Source organism: Cariama cristata, unplaced genomic scaffold (genome assembly GCF_000690535.1).
Source record: "Cariama cristata isolate BGI_N322 unplaced genomic scaffold, ASM69053v1 scaffold23521, whole genome shotgun sequence".
In the NCBI taxonomy this organism is placed as follows: domain Eukaryota; kingdom Metazoa; phylum Chordata; class Aves; order Cariamiformes; family Cariamidae; genus Cariama; species Cariama cristata.
In genome coordinates, this window is record NW_009599167.1 from 32171 (window position 1) to 54839 (window position 22669).

Consider the following 22669-nt stretch of genomic DNA (forward strand, 5'->3'; position numbering starts at 1 on the left):
CCTGCAACCTACCATTTAAACCCAAAGCATAGTGCCTTGCCCAAGGTCAAAGAGCAGCTCATAGGAAGGGGACGGGGGTCTCCCTGAGCCGAGGACATCACATCACGCAGCGCTGGGGTCTGTCCGAGGCGGGTGCAGCCTCTCCACTTGCATTAAGCGCTGATGGATGTGGACAGCAAGCACTGTTTGCAGGCTGCTCCATCCTCCGCATCCCTCGCAGGGAGACCCAGAGGATCCCCCCACAGCTCAGCCCAGGGCCTGGTGCTGCAAAGCTGCTAGGGAGGAGGTAGAAATGCCACGCAGGGAGCGATGCTGCATCCAGCCAAGCTGGTGTTTGCAAAGCAGGGAGCTGGCAAGGGCAGAGGCAGGCGCTGAGCACCTCGTCGTGGGGAAACACGCTCCGGAACCGGCCCTCCTGCCCTGTAGCCAGCCACTTCTTGCAGCCAGCCACACGTAAAAGCATTTTTTTTTTTTTTTTTTCTTCCAGCCGCCGAAATGCAGAAGCCTCAGCAGACGCCAGGTCAGATCTGCCTGCTCCATCAGAGGCAGTGGTGCAGGATTGTTGCCTCCGGCAGGTTTTCTCCTCCAGATCGTTTCTGAGCTGTTTGCTCTTGATCTCTGTCTCGCTGTCTCCAGCCCCTCAGGGCTGTCTGTGCCCGGCTCTCTCCCACTTGCCCTAGGCCTGGTGTCAGAGGCTCTTTAGCTGTTTTACCTGGGATAAACTCTTCCCACGGTTACCAAGCAGGCAGCAGAAGCAGAGGCTGCACACAGGGAACTGTGAAGGAGGCCAAAATGGGGGGAAAATATCCCTGTGGAAAAGTCCCTGAAAATAAGGCACTGTCTGTACAGGCTTGGGCATCTTACAGCTACAGCAAGGCTTCCTTTCCTCAGAAAACCTACGTGCCCTAAAGCAAGGAATGCATTCCCAGTTTGGCCCCGGGCTCTGCTGGGTCCCTCAGGGATGCTGGAAAGCATCACTGCCGGAGCATGGAGAAAAACCCAGACGATGCAACCCAGCCTCCGAGCACGTTTCATCCACAACCTCTGCTGAAAGTCGAGTGCACCTTCAGTTTGAGAATCCTGACACGCAATCACGCATCCGTCGGGGTCACCAGGGCACAACCATCGCTGCTGGATCTACCTATGAACACAGGGGGTGTCGCAGACAGCGTCTGCCCATGGATTCCCACCTCTTGTCCTGCTCCCTCCTGGAGCATCCTGCAGCAGCTGCTCTCCCCTGACTTGGCTACGCAAGATTTGAGCCCAAAACGAACCTTTCGATTGCTGGAAATCGGTCATGGATTTGTCACAGCATTGAGCGGGAGCTACTCACAGAGATTTTGGTGAAGATGGAGAGCAGGAGCGACAGGCTGGAGAGGTACATCCGGATCCTCTCTCCTCCAAACCTTCGCTGGAGATACTCGGGCATCGTGACAATCTGCCAGGGGGAAAAAGAGGAACCACTGCTCTGTCGAGGCCCCCTCCTCTGGGGATGATCCCAGGGAAGGCAAGGGGACAGCTGTATTCCCAGAGTAGGGCTTAGGACAGTGGTGACAGCCCTCCAGGGAGCAGGGGACTTGGCCAGGGCCACACTCCCCGCAGCAGGCTGAGGGCAGCTGTACGTACCCCAGAGGAGATGTAGACAGGCACAAACACCCAGGCCAGCGCCAGAAGAGCGTAAGTCGCCTGTTAGGAAGGAAGAATGTGGCAGAGCCAGAAAAAAACACAGATCCTGCTGCAGCTCGACATTGACTGCAGTGCTAGATCCTGTCCACCAGCCCCGACCTGGCCCTGGCTCACCCTAAAGTGCACATTTACATCCCCAAACAGCTTCAGACATGGGTGCACAAGGTCATGAGGGAGACCCCCCCCAGCCCCAGCACGCCCACTAGCAGGACCCTGCTCCCCTCAGCCCTTCAGCTCTTGACCAAATGTTTCCCGCTAACTCCTTGGGCACTGAGCTGGCCAAATGCCATATTTTTGCCACAGAACCCAAGGACTTTGGCTATAATGCACGATGAAGCAGGGAATGGGTGACCTATTCAGCCATCTCCCTGTCGGGGTCTGCAGGGGCTGGACTAGGAAGCTCTGCTCTGAAATGTCCTTTTCCCTGAGCACGTGGACCTGAGTTGACTCCAAACTCACTGTATGCACACTAGACGTGAGCTGGAGAAGCTGAATTAGCAGGGTTGCATTAATTACCCCCTGCACGACTCCTCCCAAGCCTTTCGAGACGTTGCGTGAAGCTGCTGTGAAATGGGCCATTTGTCAAGACACGGCTAGAGAAATTCATTTTCTTAATAACACGACACGTTTCTTACGTTCCACTCAAATCCAGTGACAGCAATTCCCCCAGCAGCACCAGTCCCGGCCAGCCCGATGAAGAGCCCTGAGCTGCTGGCGAAGAGAGAGGCACCAATCGATGGAGGAGCAGAGGAGATGCTGTGGGTGCTCACAGGTGGGGTGCCAGGTCGCCGGCTCCCCCTGGCATAGCAGTCATGCCAGCTGGACCAGCTTTGGTGCTTCCCCACCAGCACAGCCCCGAGGGGATAACTCCTTAAGAGGAGGTGGCAAAAATAATGTTTGATCAGGAGCAGGAGAGCACAGACCACCCCATCACTTCTAAAAGCAAGTTGTGGCCAAAGACACACCATATGCGATGAGGGACGTGTACGTATTTTGCAAGAAAAAGCCTTAACAGCCTCCAACCTATGTAGCTGTGAGCCCCGGCAACCAGCGCTCCAGCATATTCAGCTCATCTGGGCATCCCCAGTAGGTTTTGGATGGACTTCGTTGTGTCCAGGAGGATGAGGAGGAGCCAAGCGTTGCTGCATCTGCCATGGTGGCCACACACCCTGCCCAGAGGTGGCCCTGTGCAAGGAGTCAGTGCCAGCCACAGGAAGGACCTACAACCAGTTTGTCAAGAACATACCAAAGTAAGAGGAGGGAAAAAAGAAACTTGTGACACCCGTGTCTTCTTGGAGCCACCAACACACAGGGCTGGTGGAGATTGATGTTTGACTCCCAACGACCCCTCCCCAAGTTCAGAGCAGCCTACGAGCAGACCCAAAAAGCTGGGTGAGCTCCAGCACCCTTTGTGCGATGAGAAGGGAAACAGCTCCGAGGACACAAATCCTGGCAGGAAGAGGTGTAGCGGGTGGGGGAAAAGCACAGGCAGGCAGTGGAGAAAGCAGGGGCACAGAAAAGGGAATTTGGTGGAAGGGACAGTGGTGCTGGATGTCCCTGCTGCTCAGGGTGTGACAAGAGGTCTCTACTTACTGGCCACCATGCCATGTCTCTGCCAGCAAGGAAATAGCCACTGACGGTGTTCCTGTTCACCCTGCATGAAGACTGGGAGGAGAAAAGATCAGCACCGAGCACCCTTTCCCAAATCCCTACAAACCCAGACAAGAAACCAAGAACCAAGTCTCCCAGACAAGAAGCCAAGAGACAGGAGACTCTGGATAATTAATGGGATCTCTGCAACTCCAGCTTAATTACACGAAAGGGTGGCTGCACCCCCAGTACCTGGAGCCACGAATAGCAAAGGCGGCACCCCGAGAGGAGGAAGCGCGGAGGATGCACCCGTCCTAACCCCATCCTGAGCAGACAGGTTGGCTAATAGGGCCCAGTTTTGGCTATGAATTTTCTGCAAGGCAGAATAAATGGCTTTGGAGAGGCTTTGTCTGAAACTGTGGGTAGTCAAGGGCTTTTTCTGTTAAGCAGGACATTTGTCTCAACACCCTTTAATAGACAAGCGGCAGATCTGCTCACATCCAGCAGACCGGAGGCCAGGGGAGAGGTTTGTGCCGTGGTTAATTCCACCTCGTTCTCCAGCTATAGGAGTCTTTCTATAGGGGGTGAACGGGGTGGAAGGTTTGTACAACAGAAGAGAGCAAATGCAGCACAACACACAAAATACATAACAAATGCAGACTACAAGAAAATAATAGAGGTTTTCAAAATATTCTGCGCAGAAAAGCCACTCCTGAAAAAAACCCAACTTTTTCAAAAAAGCAAGCAGAAAGGGAACAAAAGAAAATACTCTTACCCATATTCCCACTGCAACGTTTAAGGAAAAATAAACCACTACAACAACAAGGTCAGCAACACTGAACTGCTGTGAGGGAGTGAAGGATCCAGCAGTGGAATTGCCCTCCATCATTCCTCTGCCTCCTTCTTCATCCTCAGCCTCACACAGACACTCACGGAATCAGTAACTCGTTAGCAGCTCGAAGGCATTTATCATTAAACAAGCCGGCAGCGGGAGCTTCGCTTCCAAAGGTGCTTGGGTGGGCAGCTGGGCTGTCCGCTGCCACCCTCCCCGTTCCGTTCCCCCACCACCCTTCCTGCTGGCACCCAAGGGACACACGGTCCAGGCAAGCACCTCTTCGATTTCAGCAACTCCCAAAGGAGGAGCTACTTAATTCCTGTTTCCTTCTGGTTTTCTGCTTCTTCCACATTGATTTTGAAGAAGCTGCAAGCTCCAGTCCAAGCTGCCCCTGCAAGTACTGCATTTCTGCGACGCAGACTCTCAGGACACGGGCACCCAGCAGCCGCTTGCAGAGGTGCCTTAAATCTAGGTATTACTGGACAAGGAACTGCTGAGGCTTTTGTCTTCTACGAACCATAAACCAAACCCCAATCTCTTTCCTGGGGATACCAAGTCTCGAAAGAATTCGCATGATCTTCTAACTAGTTAATTACTGTAGAAACTGCTGAATAAAGCAGGGTTTTTAAAGTGTTCGTTACATTGGAAGGATCCCAGAGAAATCCCTCTAAGAATAGCTGGCACTTCTGGTGATCCGGTATTTTTGCAGAGATCAAGGAGCTCTGCTGTAATGAAAGGGGTATGAAATATGCCCGAGTGAAGTCGCAGGTGCTTTGCTCCCTTTCAACCACTTCAACCCTATGAAAAGCCAAAGGACCAGCGATCCAGTCTCACGAACGCCAACTAGTTCCCAAATTCCTGAGTCAACACAATAATTGCACCGCACAAAACTAGGCAAAGTTAGGGGTTTCTACATGCTAAAGCAATGATCAAACACAGGAGTTACATGAATGTCCGAGGTGGAGCCTCAGCAGACAGGCTCACAGAAGATATGAAGCTATTCCTCCAAAGGCCAACATAAAACAAGCAGCAGGAAACAACCTTTGCATTTAATGGTTTTGGGTATTTAGTAGTCATACTGTTTGCTGCATTGGATGCTTGGCTAGCTCATTTTCAAGCGGCAGCACGCTTTCCAACCATGTATCACCAGGTCTCACTAATAAAATAAATACACTGCAACTAACATGCCCGTCACCGAGGCAGGTCAATGTATTTCTCCTCTTTGAAATAGCCGCTGACGCACCCAGGAGCGGGTCTGCACACTTCTGAGAGGAACTGAAGTTCTCCTTCACCGCTCAGCTGGAATTTAACCTGCATTAACACATTCAGAGTAAGTACAAGTGTTAATAGGTCAGCTTGCTGTATCTATTAACATCGCCAAACTGTTTGATAACCTACTGTCGTTAAAGCACAACCAGGTACAGCCTTGCTTTTGGTAATTTCATAGAGACAGAACGTACCTCTCTGCACAGGACTACAAAAATCAAACATCTTACGAAAAATAAGCTGACAGAATGAAGAATAGCATTTTCTGAATAGCAACAAAGGTTAATTTTCACTTCTGGTTTTGAACATGCCAAAAGTTTTATACTCATTTGTAGGACATTCTGATAGAGATCAAACAAGCCCTAAAATGCTCATTAATTTCACCACCGTTTTCTCTGCAACAGGTCAGGAACCAAGTCTCTGAGACTGGAAGCTCAGTTTGGCAGCCAGCCGCCCATTCCACCCACACGTAGCTAAGGAGGGTTGGGAAAACAAACCTAAACAAGTTAAGCTCTGCACTATGGCCATATTTTTTAGCTCATCCATGCGGTCATGCCAGGCTAGAAACCTCTGACAAAAGTTTCCCTCTGATGAGCTGATTCGGATTTTACCAGCTGGAACCTCTGCCCCTCACAATATTCCCAAGTCCCTGTTGTTCCTTGACATCCAGCCATAGATTTCACTCCCTCCCACATTCCCTTGAAGCAAAGCAGCACACTGGAAGTGTGCCATAACTACCAAATTACCACTAACCTAAAAATCTTTGATAGCACCTGCAACCGGATGGTGAAAGATTGTATGTTGTGTTTTACAAGACTGCTCAGCAGAAAACAGGTTGCAAAATGACAATGAGTATCAGTATGAGGGAAAAGCAGCCTCTCCTCCTTGTCTGCAGGTGTTTCACTGTAATAACAAGCAAAACGCACGTTATTCTCCTTACTGCTGAGCAGCCCGAAACCTGTTCGTATTCCAAAGTAGCATATTAGCATAAAAGAACCAATTCACCTCTTGATTTCTTTCAGTAACATAACACCTGCAAATCATCTTTAAGGGGACACACGTTAGAAGACAAGTGACTAGTACATGAACATTTTTAAAAAGCTCACACAAAACAAGTCTTTATTCTTTGTCGCAGAAAATAAATACAGGTGCATATTTCATATGCTTTTCTATAAAAGCACTCCTACAAAATCACTTAACTGCATACAACAGTACAACCTTTTTGGCTTTTAAAATGCAAATATTATACAGTCACTTCATTTTATTATCTTTTAAAGCACTTGTAGCAAGCAGCTTTGAAAAAGGAATGCTTAATTTAGAAGCCAAATTCTTGCCTCAAGTGTTTTGTGGGGTTTTTCCATCATGTATATAGTGCAACTAACCTAAAAGCAAATAGAACAGGTTTTTTGTAAAATGTTTATTCCTCATCCACTCCACCCCCCTCCCCTCAAAAAAACCTGCAAAGGGAAAAAAAAGCTCTTAAAAACTGTTCTATCTTGATACTTAAACCAAGAGAAAACAAAAAGTGGCTCAATAGAGAGATTAAGGTAAGCATGATGCTTCACAGCTCGTTATCTGTTCACTTCCAGTTTGGCCCGGGGCGTTCCTTTAGAATAAGCAGCATTAATCATCCAGTCCTATATTTCTGAAAAGATACGACATGGATTCCCCATTATGGATCCTGCGAATGGCTTCTGAGAGGATCATGCTGATATCCACAGTCTTGATTTTAGGGCACTGGAGTTTTTGTATTTCATGTGGAATTGTGTTTGTTACAACCACCTACAGAAAGAAAAAATGATCAGAAAAGACATAGCTCCGTTATGTTTGCCACGGCCCTTATTGAAGGGAGTGTCCACCCTCCAGATCCTATAAAGCCACTCTGGCTGATAAAAGGACAAAATATTACCCCACTGTCAGGGTCAAAATCTTAGGAAGAGTTGTGCATTGCTACAGGATCACATGGATTCACAGACACCTGTGGCACTCTCCTTCCTTCTTTTCATTCATTCTGCCCTGCAGGTCCAAAGGAAGGTACGAAAATATCCCCCACACTGAAGGGAAAAAGTCTGCTAATATTGGCAGTCCATCATCTCACAACTTCCTCAGATTCTCACCACTATAGTTTAAGCACACGTAGATGCTAATATTCTACCATAAAATTCCATGGTAAGAAAGCCTGAACCCAGGAACCTCCCAGCCAAATTCTTAATGCCAGCATATTTTAACAATCAAGTCAGGAGAAAATTGCTTGCTTAAAAAACCCAAAATAATTTGATCAGAAATTCAGAATCCATGCTTACTTCATCGATTGCAGATTCCTCTATCAGCCTGGGAGCATCTGAAGATAACAAGCCATGTGTGGCCATTACAAAGATCTTGTAAGCCCCTCTTTCCTTGAGTGTCTCGGCTGCAGCAAGAAAGCTGTCAACATCATCTATAATGTCATCCTGTCAAAATAAGATTGAATCGATGAAGATTCACCATGTCCTCAGACAGATCAACACAGCACACTCACACTGACATTACATCTTCAAGTGTAACACTTTACAGACAACGCAAAATGTACATTTTTATGGCTGCTGTTCTTGACATTACATCTTCAAGCGTAACACTTTACAGACAATGCAAAATGTACATTTTTATGGCTGCTGTTCTTCAGACACCTAAGCTAGACGGCAAGTGGGAAAAGCGGAAAAGCAGAGCGTCCAAAACTACTGCAACGTCAGGGGGAAGAGGGATTGCTCCATGATGGGAAGAGGGAAAAGCCAAGGCAACTACCATGCATTCAAAAACCAAACTAATAGAAAATTGCCCTTTTCCATGACAAGCCCAGAGACGATACTCTGCTTTAGAGAAACTATAAGACTGTATCATCTCTACTTCACTGGCATTTCTGAACTCACAGAACAGAAATACAGTGATTTTCCCCTAATCTGATGTGTAAGCACCGCCTGACACTCCTCACCTTCAGGCAAGCAGATAAACATAATTTTATCTTGCCTGTTCATAAAAACAAGGTTCAAATGCTGCTTTCCAGCACGGATCACTTCATAGTTCACACAGTCAGCTTCAGTAAGTGTGCAGAATACTGCCTCATGGTATAAAAAGTGCAGTATCAAAAGTCCACCATCAACCAAAGTTCAGGTGCTGAAACAGCACAGTATCTACTTGATTTCTGCAACTTTAACATGTTTAATAGAATTTATCAGAAGTGATGGCATCTTACTTACCACAATGATAGCTATTCTTCCTCCTACATCTCCAACAACTGTGATGGGTGGTTTTTCCTTGGGAATCAGCACTGATTAATGGCAAATTTTTTTAGAGGGGGAGAAAGGAGAAAGAGAAAGTTTATACATTTTACTTCTAGTGTGGAAATGTCTGCTTTGAATGGGTCACCACTGTTATAGAGAGAAATGAAGCAACAACTATTTCAACCATTACAGCATTACTGGGAAGAGACAGCAGGATTTTAATACATACATTTCTTTTTTAAGCTTGGCCAAAGTATTAACTACCTTCATTTACACCTAAATTCTTAACCAATTCAATTCATTCTTAATTTTAGTACAGAGAGTAGAGTGGCTTGCAGACACAACCAGTTCAATCAACCTACTGAGATCCAAGTTTCTGCAATGAAGTTTTGCTCACGCAGCTATAGATCACATCCACACATTCAGCAAGGTTACTCTGTGAAGGCCCACAACATTACACAGCTACACACAAAAACAGTGTCAGCTCAGCTTATTAGCTCTGTGACACAGAAAAATTCCAACAGGAAAAGTAACTGGGGAAAAAAAGTTGGGCCTCTCTGCCAGGGGGCTCTGACTACCTGTAATGACACAGCCCCTCCCACACGGGGCCCAGACATCACATACAGCCCAGCACTAAAACCGTTGACAAAGAGCATCAAAAAGGAATCTTTTTTCCTCCCCCTCACTAAGGAAAAAAGTCATCTTTCCCCCTAAAGAACCACTCCTTTTCAACAGTCCATCACTTCCAGCCCCGTTCCCCAAATCCACAAGAAACAACAGGTGAACACTTTCATGCACAAACTTACTTACTGGGTATCTCCAAGCTGGGATGAATAGCAGCTACATTTTTGGCTGTAGGTGGTGAGTGTCGACCATCCACCATGTCAGACTCAGCATCTTGAGCTTCTCCATGAATCACAGCAATTCCTAACCGCAAGCGCTCAGCAAATGACTGTGCCCTGTAGAAAAAAAAACAAAACAGAAATGCATTAAATTTAAAATAATTCACATACATACAATCGTTATCTATTTCTATTTTATCTCTAATGTTTCAGAGGAAAAATTGAATGATACTAGAATTTTAGGAAAACACACAGAAGGAACCACTTGCCCCTTAGGATCTTGTTTTCAAGAGGCTTGTGAGAGAATAACCTTGCAAGTACCCATACTGGCCTTGAAGCAATAGGATGAATGTTGCAAGTCACATAATTCTGATTACTCCCTTCTGCTTTGCCCAACAGTCAAAAAAACATTTCCTAGCCTTCAGCATGCTTGAGATCCCATGCTTCAGCAAGTCTCATCTAACAGTATCCAAGAATAGCCTAGCTGTCTGGATTGTCTACATTTAATAGGAAAAAAATATTCACATGAAAACTGAAAACAAGTGTTCATCTATTTATTTTTAGCAAGATGTGCATAAATGAAGACAATATCCCTGACCTTCTGACACATAACCTTAGCTATCCTACAGAAAAGAGAATCCAGGCAATCATTCTGCCTGACAAACTAAACTTTAAAGTTAAGCAGCCTGGATTTTTACAAGCTTACAAAAAGTTCCTTCACCATGCAGTATTTCTTCGACTAAAATTAGAAATCTATGTAAAGAAGTGTAAGGTTAGCTGGGGGAGTGGGGAAAGCAGACGGTCAGGAAAATAGGAATTTCACAGACAGCGCTTGTATCCCAGATACTGGAAGCAGCAAGTAAAAATTAGCAGATTCATCCTACCTTACCTTGCGCACCCTAGAGTTTGGTACCCAGCCTAAGCCAGCCGTCTAGTCTCCTGGTCAAAGTGAGCCTGGCACGTCCAGAGTGACTCACTTTGTTCTAACATTAGCATCTAAGACCTGTGGCCTGACTCATCTCCTTTACACTTAAGCCTTGTTTCGCTATCCAAACACCACAAAGTCCAGAGAATAATTTGCCCATCGTGATGCTCAGTTAATTAAAAATGAAAGATCTTCTGCCCTGTGGTTATCATACAGCTAGGATATTTTTTCAAGTAGTTAATCACAGATAAATTATGATTCCAAACATTAAGAGTTATGACTTAGAAGGCATAATCCTATCAATGAAAGCATAATAATTACTTTAAAATGCAATATTAAACTCAATAAAGTTCAAAGTAACAGTTAAATTATTTATTCATTTTCCAGTGAGCTCAGAAACCACAGAAACATTCTGAACTTCATCAAGTAAAGGTGGTCTTTCACAAGCAGGTATTCATCTGAAAAGCATTTTCCTTGATTAGGCTGAAACATTCAATCACACTTTTCCAAATACAACGTACCTCCACAAATACTGCTCTTAAATGCTTACATGTACACATGAAGCAGCTAAACAATACAGCTCTGGGATCCTCTCCTACACAAATCAGTTACTTATGTGTCCGATCAGTTAAAGGTATGTGTAGACTATTTGCTGGCATGCACAATTACTTGACAAGCATGAAAATGCTTCACCAAATGCCTGCCTACACCCAAGAGAGAATACTGACACTAAGTAAAAGAAACTGTCAAACACAAGCAAATGTAAAGTAACTGGCCAAAACAAATCACATAAAAAGTACTGCTGGAAAACAAAGATGACAAAAGCTGTTCCCCTCACTATACTGCTACAAATTAAAGTATTTCTGATTTGTTACATAAAATAACAAAAGCCTTTCTTACAAAGACTATCATGATTCCTTGGCATGAAAGTCTAGATAACTTTTCAATAAACTATTGGTTTGCCACCACAGCAAATACCATATCTCTTAAACTATCCTCCAGCTCTTACACGACCTGCTGAGAGCAGTGGAATTCCAAAGAGTTTAGGAATAGTCAACTGAAAAGCTTCATGGATTAAGAACAGTCGTTCGGCCAACAAGGACTTCACAAGCAAAATCACCTCAAACATCAAATCCTGTTTCACCATGCTAGATGGTAGCCATCTGTATTTAGGATCTGATCAACCATGTTCTAAGTGATGACCATGTTAAGCAATTACTTTGGATTGATGGCGTTCTACTTGCAGCCATTTTTCTTCACTTACAGTAGGAAATTTATAATGTAAATGCACACAAATATAATATGATTAAATACTTTCCTTATCCCATACACTGTATTGATTTACCTCATCCTTTTGTTTGTTTTTTACTCTCCTTGGATTTATTATGATTATAGCAACGATGTAAAAACTACACATCTGACAAAATAGAATTGGGAGGGATCTGAAGGCTCCATCTTCTAATTATTATTATCTGCCCCTCACTTGATCCTAACAACAAAACCATGATAGAGATTTCCTGCTCTAACACAAGAGAGCAGATCTTACCCACCTCTTTGCAGACGCAGGTGATTTGGCCACAATTACAGCATTCCTGTAGTCTGGTATCTGTAGTAAATAACAGATAGCAATGTCTACTTCATATTTTTAGACAAATTTAAACTCAGTAAGAATCAGAGAACTTTATTTTGCCAGAAGAATTTTAAGCATTGAATGTTTTACCTAACATAAGAAAGCAACCTCAAGAATCCATGGTACATGATCAGAGTGCACAGCTTAGTAAAAACAGGTATTTAGGAAATTCAGATATTAACTTAAAACTGTACCTTTCATAAACACCATGCTATATTACAGATTACACAAAAGTAACTGCTTTATAAGAACATCAGGGCTACATGGACAAGTGTTAAAAGAAACAGGAAACCACCAAAATTAAAGTTTCCTGTTCAACTTAAATTGTCTTGTGTGTGCACATGACACTCTTTAATCAGATGAAATGCTATGTTTTCAAGTATTTCCTATTGTTTTTCAGAGCACACCAATAAAAGTAACACCTCTCCATCCCATCATACTGACTCTTTTTATAGACCATCAAAAGGGATAAAAATTCCACCTTCACTGCACTGACCCTGGAGTCTCAGTCTAACATGGCTGCAAACTGACTCCTACACAGATCAGCACTAGACGATGCTGCCGCAAATGCCGACAGCAGCAAAGTGGCACTGCCAAGAAGCCTGGGTTTCATTTTGAGGTCTGATGGGTACTGCTGTCAGTCTTCACAAGCGCAATCCACCCCAAAGTTTGCTGCCTCCGGCCCACCCCATTCTCATACTGGCTTTTCACTCCAGACTCCTCCTCTCCCTTTAGCCAGCATTTTAGCCCCCATCTCTTCAGAAGTTTCTTGTCTTAGACTCCATTTTCTCTGCAAACAGTGACTCCGCATCAGACTCGTCTTTCCTTGTTCATAACTTCTCGAGCATTTCACCATTTGCACTTCCAGTCCTCCCCTCCAACAGCAATCTACGCTCCCTCTAAGATCTCACCGTAGCCCCTTCCTTGCAAACTCAGCACTTTCCTTCACTGTGCTGCCCTGGGACGACCGACCCGTCTGCCAGGGAGAGCAGCACACAGAGAACCTGTCTGTCCCCCTATCAGTTGCCCTAAGGACAGGCCACAGCCACTCTCAGCTGCAATAGTAAGCAAAGTCCTACAGAGCAGATCCAATCCTCCAAGTCCCAGTGTTAACGGACAGAAGACTCTTTACTAAATACCTGCAAACTGATCCATTACAGTTGTAATCTCACAAATTTGGGGGGCATGGTACCCTGACATGCGATTCCTCACCTTGCTGTTAGATGTTAAATACCAGTTCCAAAGCACAGAAATACTTGGGTTTTTTTCAAACCCAAGCAAGCTAAATTCTTCCACAATTTTATCCTCAAACATACAAACCACACCGGCTGAATATTTCCAAAAGCACTCTACCTTTAACAGGCACAGGAAAGAAAGAAGTAAGTTCTGAATTTGGGCATGTGCCTAACCAACTGAAAACAAGAGCCTTTCTGAGGACGTGTCAGGCAACATTAATAATCTGCAATGCTACTAACTCCACCTATAACACTGGGAATTCAGCATGTTCTGTCCTTTACAAACAGTTATACAACCGGCTATAAAGATTAACATGATAGAAGGTACGGACAAGGCAGGACCTGTCAATTGACATAATAAAGGCTTTGATCTTGTTCAGACATCATTGCCTCATTTTTCCCCTGCCAAATTATCAAATTTGTTCTCAGCTCTTTAAAAATGAAGTCAGAAAGCCAGATATGTCATCCAAACGATAGTAAGACATCAACAACTCCTTGCAACAAAAGGCTACGTCACTCTAAGATTAACATGTACGCATAGGAAAGAAAGAAGACGTCAAGTATTGAATATTTGCTAGGCATACAAAGGCAAATCACCAAATTACTTTTATACTACATTAATTTCACTGATTGGACTGTCTTCATCCCAGAACGCCAAGTAATTCTCTTCACACCTGGGCATAAATTCCCATCAGGGAACAACTACAAGCCCTCATCCTCTTAAGTTTCAGTTAAATGCTTTTTAAGTGATCTCCATTCTTATCAAGCCGGACTCTTATTTCATGCTACTCAATATATCCCATCACAATCTCATTTGAAACATTTTTCATGCTTTGGCATTCACAGTGCAGGATATACAGCAAGCTGGTGCCACTATGAACTTGAGATGAATACTAAATTATTCCTTAGCACCACTGGATGAAGCTTTTAAAAAAATATACTATCTATGACCTGGCTGGTGAAGATACCTGCCAATAGAGATCCCATGTGATCAGATAACTTGCTAAGACTAAAGTCGACTGAACGTATCTCATGGACAAGCAGAGGAATGAAGAAATGAAAAACTGGAAGTATCTTAAAACTTCTCTACACATACTTCAGCAGATCTCTACAAATGTTTGTTTGTTAGAGTGCACAGCAGCACCAGACTCAAAGCTGCAACAGTTCTCTGTACACGATCAAGAGCTCATGTATGAAAATGTGCTTCAAGACTAAACCAGGAACATGATCTTGTTATCGACCATAATCCACACGTTCAAGCAACATATAAAGGCACAACGTGTCTTCTGTCTGCGTATTTGGTTTTCCACTTTTTCCTCAATTTACAGTGATTGCAATGTGCAATACTTCTCTCCTGGTATACAAGATGACTGACTGCGGCAAAGCCAGAGCCTGGAGTTTTCTTCTATCATCCTCTGACTCTAGCACCAAATGAAATAATAATGACAGGTTCAAATGGCAACTGATTCCCCAAACAGATTTTAACACTTGTCATAGCAAAATCATGTTAGTTTGGTTTTGGGGTTGGGTTTTTTTTGTTGGTTGGGTTTTTTTAATTGAGGCATTCATACCTCTATAAACAGAAACAGCTTGGATTCAAAAGTAAGAGTGAGCTAATCCTTTTCTCTCACCAGGAACAAAGCATTTGTGTTATTCAAAATTATCATTAGTCAGAGGCATAATATCACCTTATACCTATAATTATGATTTGCACAATTTGTATACATGAACCTACCAGTAGCGCTTCTCAAAGCGCTTATAAAAATAAGATGGAGAAATGGACGCACAGAACACCAGAAGTTAAGCTCCTCAAGTCAAGACACGCTGAACAAACAGCAGCTGAAGATTTCTACACAAGAAGTCATCTGTTCTTACTTTCAGAGTATGATCGACAGGCTCTCTCATAGTTTACAACTTAACTTCCACAGTGTTTTCATCATGCAGTACAAGTTACACCTACACAAGCAGTCCATCCTATAAAAGTCAAGGAAACTGGAAATAGGAAAGGAAGAGGGTATCAAGAGCAAGGATATCCTCTTTTTTTTTTTAATACTAGTTAGGGGAACGTATCCAAGAAGAACAGCATTGCTGCATGGATAAGAAAATGCCAGCTCTTCACGAAAGCAAAACTTAAGCCTGCGAGGAAGAAAAGAACCAATTGCCCCAACCCCACTCCCTGCCCCAACGTGACCTTTCTCCCTTTAAAATTCTCTTTGAAGAGTTAGTCTTTTCAGAGGAATTTGTTTCAGAAGCCTTGAGACATGACAAAAAATAATTTAAAAAAGCAACTGTAATAGCAGGCCTTCCTCACCTCTTCTTGGATGTACTGTAGTAAAAACGGAGATGCTCTCAAGTTATCAACTGGAATATTGAAGAAGCCCTGTATTTCCTTCTGATGTAAATCCATGGTAATAAGATGAGTTAGTCCTTTGGGGGGAAAAAAAAAAAGAAAAAAAAAGAGACATACGCAGAAGTACACCAAGAAAAGTAAAAGAGAACAGACACACTCTTTATTTCTCTAGTAAGTTTAACTGAAGTTTGTCCAGAACAAAATCTCTAAGCTGCATTAGAGCAAGAACACCATACTTAGTGAAAGTACGTAGCATATTAACTATGTCCCTCTCAAGTACACCAGCATTACGATGTTTTGAGATTTCTACAGTGTCCTTTTAAAAGAAGAACCTCAGAACACCCTACATAATTGACTCAGTAGTGCCACACTGAGGCAGGTAAGATCTTTCTCCATTTGACATGTGACAAAATGGAAGCACTAGTAAGATAAATTGTCCTATGCCACATAGCAAGACCTCGGCACAGCTAACAGTAGAGTCCTGAACTCCTGAAAAATGGGCTCAAATCCTATTCATCGAAATACTCCTCTCAAAATCAGAAGCCAGGTCACACTGTGTTCACTCTAATCGCCCATTCTTCCCAGGGACAGGAGCAGAAAAATGTGTTGAAGGCTGTGAAAATGAATAATCTCATTCTCCCACATCATCTCAAATGTAAAGGACAGATACAAAGTGCATTTATCCCACAGGTAAAAAACAGGCTAGAAATGTGACAGCATAACTGTTCGAGAGCGTCCGAAAGGCAAAGAACAGTATTATGAGGGATAGATACCAGCTCAGTAGGACACAACGCAAAATGATTGTTACAAGTTTGGTTTTTTTATGAACTCATCATTTGGAAACATTTCTAGTTACATTCTCCTTTCTATGTGGGTTTTAAATTCACAAAAAACTTGGCAGTTATTTTTAAACAGAGTCCCAACTTGTGCACAGACCTCTTTAAACCTGAAAGCTGACAGCAGGAGACCCCGCTGCCCCAGTTATTTCGTAACAGCCTGCATTCTTACCAGCTTTGCACATCATTGAAGCCAGTAATTTAGAGACAATGGAGCCTCTTTTCCTCATTTTGCACTGCTTGCTGTACGGGAAGTAAGGAATCACTCCAATAATGCTCTTGGCACAGGAGGTTTTACAAGCATACACCATGATTAGGAGTTCCATGATTGTGGTATTCACATCCCTGGAACGAGAAGCATCTAGTTCAGTATCTCGTGCATAAAAATCCTGTATTCAACACAGTATTTATACCCACTCCAGAGATTTCACTCCAGGGCAGTGGAGAGTACGGTGACTGAGTGATCTTCACTAAGAATCCAGCTGTGCACCTCAGGACAGCAAGTGCCCTGGACCTTGCATTTTAATTCTTCACTAGAATTACACCTCATTATTTTTTTCATTTGGCTCTTTTGGATAATTCAGTAGTTTCTATTATACCATTTTCAAGCTTTTAGTAATACAGCATGTTGCTGTAATGAAGTAGTCCATAAATTATCTCCCACATCTCTTTCTATTGTGCACAAACCAAAATATATATTTTTCAATACAGATAAGCTTTTTGTTTTTAAAAAAGTTTCAGACTTTACAACATATTCATCTATTGTTCAAGGCAACAGCAGGCTAAATATTTAACAATTACCATCTATTTTCTGCCCTAGATGAGAAGATTGACAGGGTATCTTTTTTGATAGGAACTAGTCATCAACTAGGAGACCTACTATTTCTGTTGCCATTTAAAAAAAAGTCTTAGCATTTTTAAAGTTCTTTTCACATTAAAAAAAGTTAATTTCTGAATCACGGGACACATTGCCTAGGAAATGCTCCTCCTACATTTAGAACTTTGTAATGGTGCTGCAGATGTGTAGCTGAAAAGGGAAGAACTTTAAAGAGAATGACATAAGCAAAGGAATGCACTTAGCAAAAGAACACAGATACCCAGGGGAAAGTTTCATTGACATATTCACTGAAAATTAAAGTAACAGTGCTTAGCTTATACTGATGTCTTCTTTGCACACATCCCAAAAAAAATCCCAAAAAACACTAAGAAAAAACCCGCAAAGAGAAGCCTCTATCTAGTTACACTTAAGCTTATTATACTGTATCATATACATAAAACACAAAGAAAAATTAAAAACAGAAGCATTCCTATGGACACTCCATGTCAAAACACTAGCACAGTATCTTTAAAGTTACTCACTTTGAGACTGTTTGGATGATAAATACATCCTTTCCTCTCACAGACTCCTGAATCTGCACTCTTGTTTCTGCCAAGAAGAGAAATATGTAGTATTTGCAATAGCAAAACTCAGAGTCTAAGAAAAGGATAGCCAATATATGCACAAAGTTAGGTAAGTTTCCAGTTCTGCCAATTAAATGCTCACCTCTGTTTGGCTCTTGATAAACCTGAACCTTCCCCATCTCAACTCCTAAGCGCCTGCAGTAGCAGAAAAAAGAAGTTAATATGGGAAAATGAAGGGCAAAACAAATGCAAAGCCCATACAATGCAATAGTTACTGAAAAGGCTATATTTCACAGGAGAAAACCAAGAAAAGAAAATCTCAAACCATAAAACCAGTAATTACAGAGGAAATCTCTGAACGAAGCATCTGCAATTTCCAGAAGCTGTACTGCAAGCTAAGTTAGACTCATTTTCAAGTCAAGCTCAGAAGAACAAGCAGCAGAAAGAAAATAATGCTTGATTACTAAGCCAAATAACAATTTCTAATTTTTAAAATATATTTCTACATACACTCTATATATGTTGCCATATATACACACATGGCAACATGCATATGCACAATGCTTAGAAGTCCACTTTTAAATCATTCTTCTCTATAGCAAAAATGTCAATGTAGAGTGGCAAGCTTTATTCGACGAATAACGGAAGACTAATGTCCACCACATCTATTCCACTCCAGTATGAGCACAGATCCCCATCACTAAAAAAAGGAGAGAAGTGAGTATGCTATGCACTTGTGTCCAAGTCCTTGCCAGGCATAACTTGAGTTCCTTTGCAGTCTCCTTTCTTCTCCTATCTATACCTAACTTTGGGTATATAAGTGGTATCAGGAAGAAACTCCTCATGGTTTAGTGGGTTTAGCGGGCATGGTGGCACTGGGTATACAGTTGAACTTGATCTTTGATGTCTCTTCCACCCACAATGATTCTATGATTCTATGTGCAATACTCCTGGCGATGTTATGCATCCTAATACCGTTATAGTAGCCTGGTAAAAATTTACTTAAGTCATAAAACTTCTGCTGAAGCTATTAATGCATTTAAAGCTAAACAAATATTCCCATCTAAAATACACAGCAAGAAGGATGGATGCAGCTTTGCTGTCTAAGAAAACTCCACTCAAGGACAGTAATGATAAAAGCTTCTGTCGTGATTATTTAACACTATCCAAACGTTAATTTTCCCACATGTTCTCTATAACATACTGCAGCCAATCCCAACCTGCCGCTGAACAATTCAAACACAAGTTATTTTCTTTGTTATTGATCTGTGGAAATACATTGTGCAATACAGTACACAGATGTTCTGGCAAACAGTGGCAGTTTTCTCACGTAACTTTCATCAAGCAGAGAAATCAGTCTTTAAAGTCCCATCATAGTAACACCAAGATCCTAAGCTGCCCTGCAGGAGTTTTTACTTACTCAGCAATCCTCTTCGATAGTTCCATGCATGACGAATTGGAATTAGCTGAAAACAGCACCAGTCCACCCTTGGTTATATTCATGATGGCCCCAATTTCAGTTGATGGCACACAAAACATCAAACCTAAGTTGTTTTTCCGCTTCTAAAAGACTGCAAGAGATCAAAGGTCTGTTAAAGCCACAACATTAAAAAACAAAAAAGAAACAAATTTTCTCTGTTTAGAAGGTGAAGTTTCCCATAAGCTTGTATTTTCCAGCATCCGTAATATTTGTTATCATCACTTTAAAAGTACCACAAATATATCCTGACAGAAGGTTGCGACCCACAAGCCATACTGTTCACTGACCAAGCTCAGCACACCTACCGAGATGGCACAAAGAAGGAGACCTCAGCCCACCTGGCCATCCTTCTCCTGTCCCTGAGCTTTACACATCCTGCTACAAAACGCTTCCCTGGAGATCTCCAAAGATTCCCCCTAGACAACCTCCTAACTTCAACAGGTTTTGGTTTGTTGGTTTTTTTTTTTCTTTTTAAAATGTTTTCCTCAGGCTATTATCTAGCAACACAGATTCTCTCTTGATCAGCTTGTCCAGTTCATTTTCCAGAACTGAGCAATGTTTATTGACTTTTTCAAGATCACAAAGCCAGTCAGAGGTAGAACTGAGCTAAACAGAGCTCCTGGGTCCTGGCTCTGATGAACTGGCTAGAAGAGTCTATTTTCCATAGCTGTGTATCTTTCCATCACTTTGCAATAAATTGTAAACTTACAAATAAGGATGAAGTGTAAGGGAGAGTTCAATAAAGCTGGTAGCTGTAAATAATGACCTCTTGCACAAAGCATCCGCTTGGTGAAGCAGCTGTCATTCTTTGATACTAATATTTCTCCTGTGAAAACGGGAGAAAAATATCAAGAGGAAATCTATACAACTTTTTTCCAAATAAAGGCACAAACCACTAATTCCACCAAGGATTTGATGGGATTCCATCTTGACACTTTTTATCCTTCTCTGTAATATCACATTTTCATGACTACTTCTACTATAACATTTTGTTCAAATACAATAAAAATAAAAAAATCACACTGACCAGCAACCACTGATCAAATGAAGTAACATTCAATTCAAAAAGTCCTCTGCTACTGCACTTCACTTCTGCTGTATAAGTAGTCCAACCCTTCATTATCTATTTTAGCATTACATATCAAATACAAGTGGCATAATTCAAAACGAAGTAAATAGAAGTTAGGATAAGTCAGTAACTTCTTTCCTGGCAAACATCTCCCTGCTGAGAAACATAATTATCCAAGAGTTGCGTGTAATCTGTTTAAAAAAAAATGATGGCTTATCAACTACTAAGTACTCCAAAAGAGCATCTAAAAGAAAAAACAACAGTTTTCAGACTTACAGGAACAGCTGGCTAGCTCTATAAAGAAACTTATTCAGCTCACCTCTGCAACTAGACATACTCTTGCTCAGTTCGACCTCGTCACAGAAACCGTACCTCAATTAATAGCTAAAGTCAGCAACTTCCTAACAACAAATCTCTTCATGAGGAGGCTGTGCTACGCTCAGTCGCTGTGAATGAAAACCTGCCTGTCATCAAAAGTTTCAAAATGTGCAGAAAGAGAGCACAAACCGTGACAACTTTGGCAACAGAATTTGAACATCTACATGTTCTGACTCTACTAGAGCCTAGTGGCCTCCTCCGTACCACAAAAGCGCGACCCTACTTCTTTCAGCCTTTGCTTTCAGACAAGAAGGTTATAAAAAAAATAAACCTAGAAGGCAGTATGGCTACAGATATCCAGTCTAAAGCTCAACCATATCCCTGCCCAACTAAGTACTCAACAATTTAAGGAGAAGCCTGTTTCTCAGCTAGTGTTTCTTCCTTTGTTCTGCTGCACGCTTACTCTCTGTAACTCCAACTAATGGCCATCATCTGCCAAATGGGCATTAGATAGTCCTTAAATCCAACAAAACGAGCACGTACTAGAAATGCTTTCAGGTCTCAACCAGAAAGTATGCTGCTGGTGTGATTACATGGGAACAACCCAGAGACAACTTTCAATGTTACTAAAAATATTCACATGGTGTTTTGAAGACATAGGGTTTTTTCCAACTGTGTTACCTTCTTTGCTCCATGGATTAAGGAAATGACCTAAGAGATCTGCTGAAAGACAAGAGCTGTTGGTTCCTGATTATTGGTGTAAAATGCACCCTGAACACAGTAGGACACTGACATATTCACAAGCAACACTGAACATAACTCTTCACACAACCATAGGCCAAGGACTTTCTTGTGGATGTACTTCAGGAGCAACAAGTGGGCTACAGTGGGGGGGGAAGTGGGAAGTTGCATTTGTAGAGTAATATTGATCTATCAACCTTGAAACAGGCATTGGGATGACAGGAAACTCACAAAACTTTATTAGATGTGTAAAGACATGACTCCACAAGGGTACATCGGACCATAACGCTCTGCCTTGAGGTGTACATATCTTCCAAGCCTGCATCAGATTTGGGAGAACGCATGTACCAGAGCAGGCTGCAGCCCACAAACTCCTACCCTTTCCTTTGGGCTGCACACAATTACAGAGACACATCATGATGAACACAACAATCACTAGACTGGGTACACAAGACACCCTACTCCCACTGGCTTTACACCTCCGTGAGCTGAGCATGTCCACACAGAAAGCAGAGGCAGGAATAACTGTATGGCATAACCATGGTACTAAAGAATTGATCCCCACGGGATGGAGGGAAACAAACCCTCTCATCCATCTCCCCACGGGGAATTTCCCCGGCCCAGAACGACCCTCCACACTAACATGCCCCTGTGGGCTAAACGGCACAGGGTCGACCCTTCCACCCCACACCTCCCTACAAGTCCTTCAGCTGCTCCAGGTGGGTTACACACGCCCTGGGAGGGGAAGCCCGCCCGGGTACCTGAGGATCCCTTCCCTGCTCTCAGGGGAGAGGCCTGGGCACGCCGCAGCCCCCAGCGTGAGAGCGAGCACGCCGCTCCTCTTCACCTGTCGGGCTAGCGGACGGCGAGGAGCACCCGGCAGCCCAGGAAAGGGGCCGCCCAGGAGAGGGGCCCCCTCCCACAGGGCCCCTGAGGGGAGGGCGACGAAGCCGGTTCCTCAAGCAGTGGAACCCTGTGTGGGGAAGGGGGAATGTTCTGCCTCACACAGCCGGCTGAAGTGGGCTGAGCGGGCGGGCGTGCCCCTTTCTGAAGGCCTTACCTGCCGGCTCCGGCCCTCCGGCCCCGGGAGAAGGCAGCCCGGCCGGAGGGGAGGGGGAGAGGCAGAGAGACCGAGGCAGCGGCAGAGCGCAGCCCCTCCGGTTGTCCGCTTGCAAGATGGCGGCGCCGCACGAGGGAGGGAGGGAGGG

At 43.4% G+C, this 22669-nt stretch overlaps 1 protein-coding gene across 2 annotated transcripts; it reads right to left on the reverse strand.

Annotated features, from left to right (window-relative positions):
• Positions 1-6474: 6474 nt before the first annotated feature.
• PRPSAP2 (phosphoribosyl pyrophosphate synthetase-associated protein 2) lies at positions 6475-22650 on the reverse strand. Of its 2 annotated transcripts, XM_009709598.1 has the most exons (12): positions 22522-22650; positions 20043-20159; positions 19274-19424; positions 17996-18048; positions 17812-17878; positions 16625-16797; positions 15578-15693; positions 11952-12007; positions 9445-9593; positions 8611-8681; positions 7681-7827; positions 6475-7159 (listed from the first exon to the last, which is right to left on the reverse strand). In XM_009709598.1, the coding sequence occupies exons 3-12, from the start codon at positions 19390-19392 to the stop codon at positions 7001-7003; spliced, it is 1110 nt and encodes a 369-aa protein (XP_009707900.1). In that variant the 5' UTR covers positions 19393-19424; positions 20043-20159; positions 22522-22650; the 3' UTR covers positions 6475-7000. The 2 variants fall into 2 exon arrangements, with proteins under 2 accessions (XP_009707900.1, XP_009707901.1); XM_009709599.1 differs by lacking the exons at positions 17812-17878; positions 17996-18048; positions 20043-20159; positions 22522-22650 and having other exon boundaries at positions 19274-19392.
• Between the last annotated feature and the right edge of the window lie 19 nt (positions 22651-22669).

Bases quoted from the DNA above. Each gene is read 5' to 3' on its own strand.
- PRPSAP2 (XM_009709598.1), bottom strand. From the start codon at position 19,392: ATGTTTTGTGTGCCATCAACTGAAATTGGGGCCATCATGAATATAACC. The intron at 15,694-16,624 runs GTAAGAATGCAG...TTCCCCCCAAAG, and splicing joins TTCAATGATGTGCAAAGCTG to GACTAACTCATCTTATTACC. The intron at 7,160-7,680 runs GTAAGCATGGAT...TTCTTTCTGTAG, and splicing joins AGGAATCTGCAATCGATGAA to GTGGTTGTAACAAACACAAT.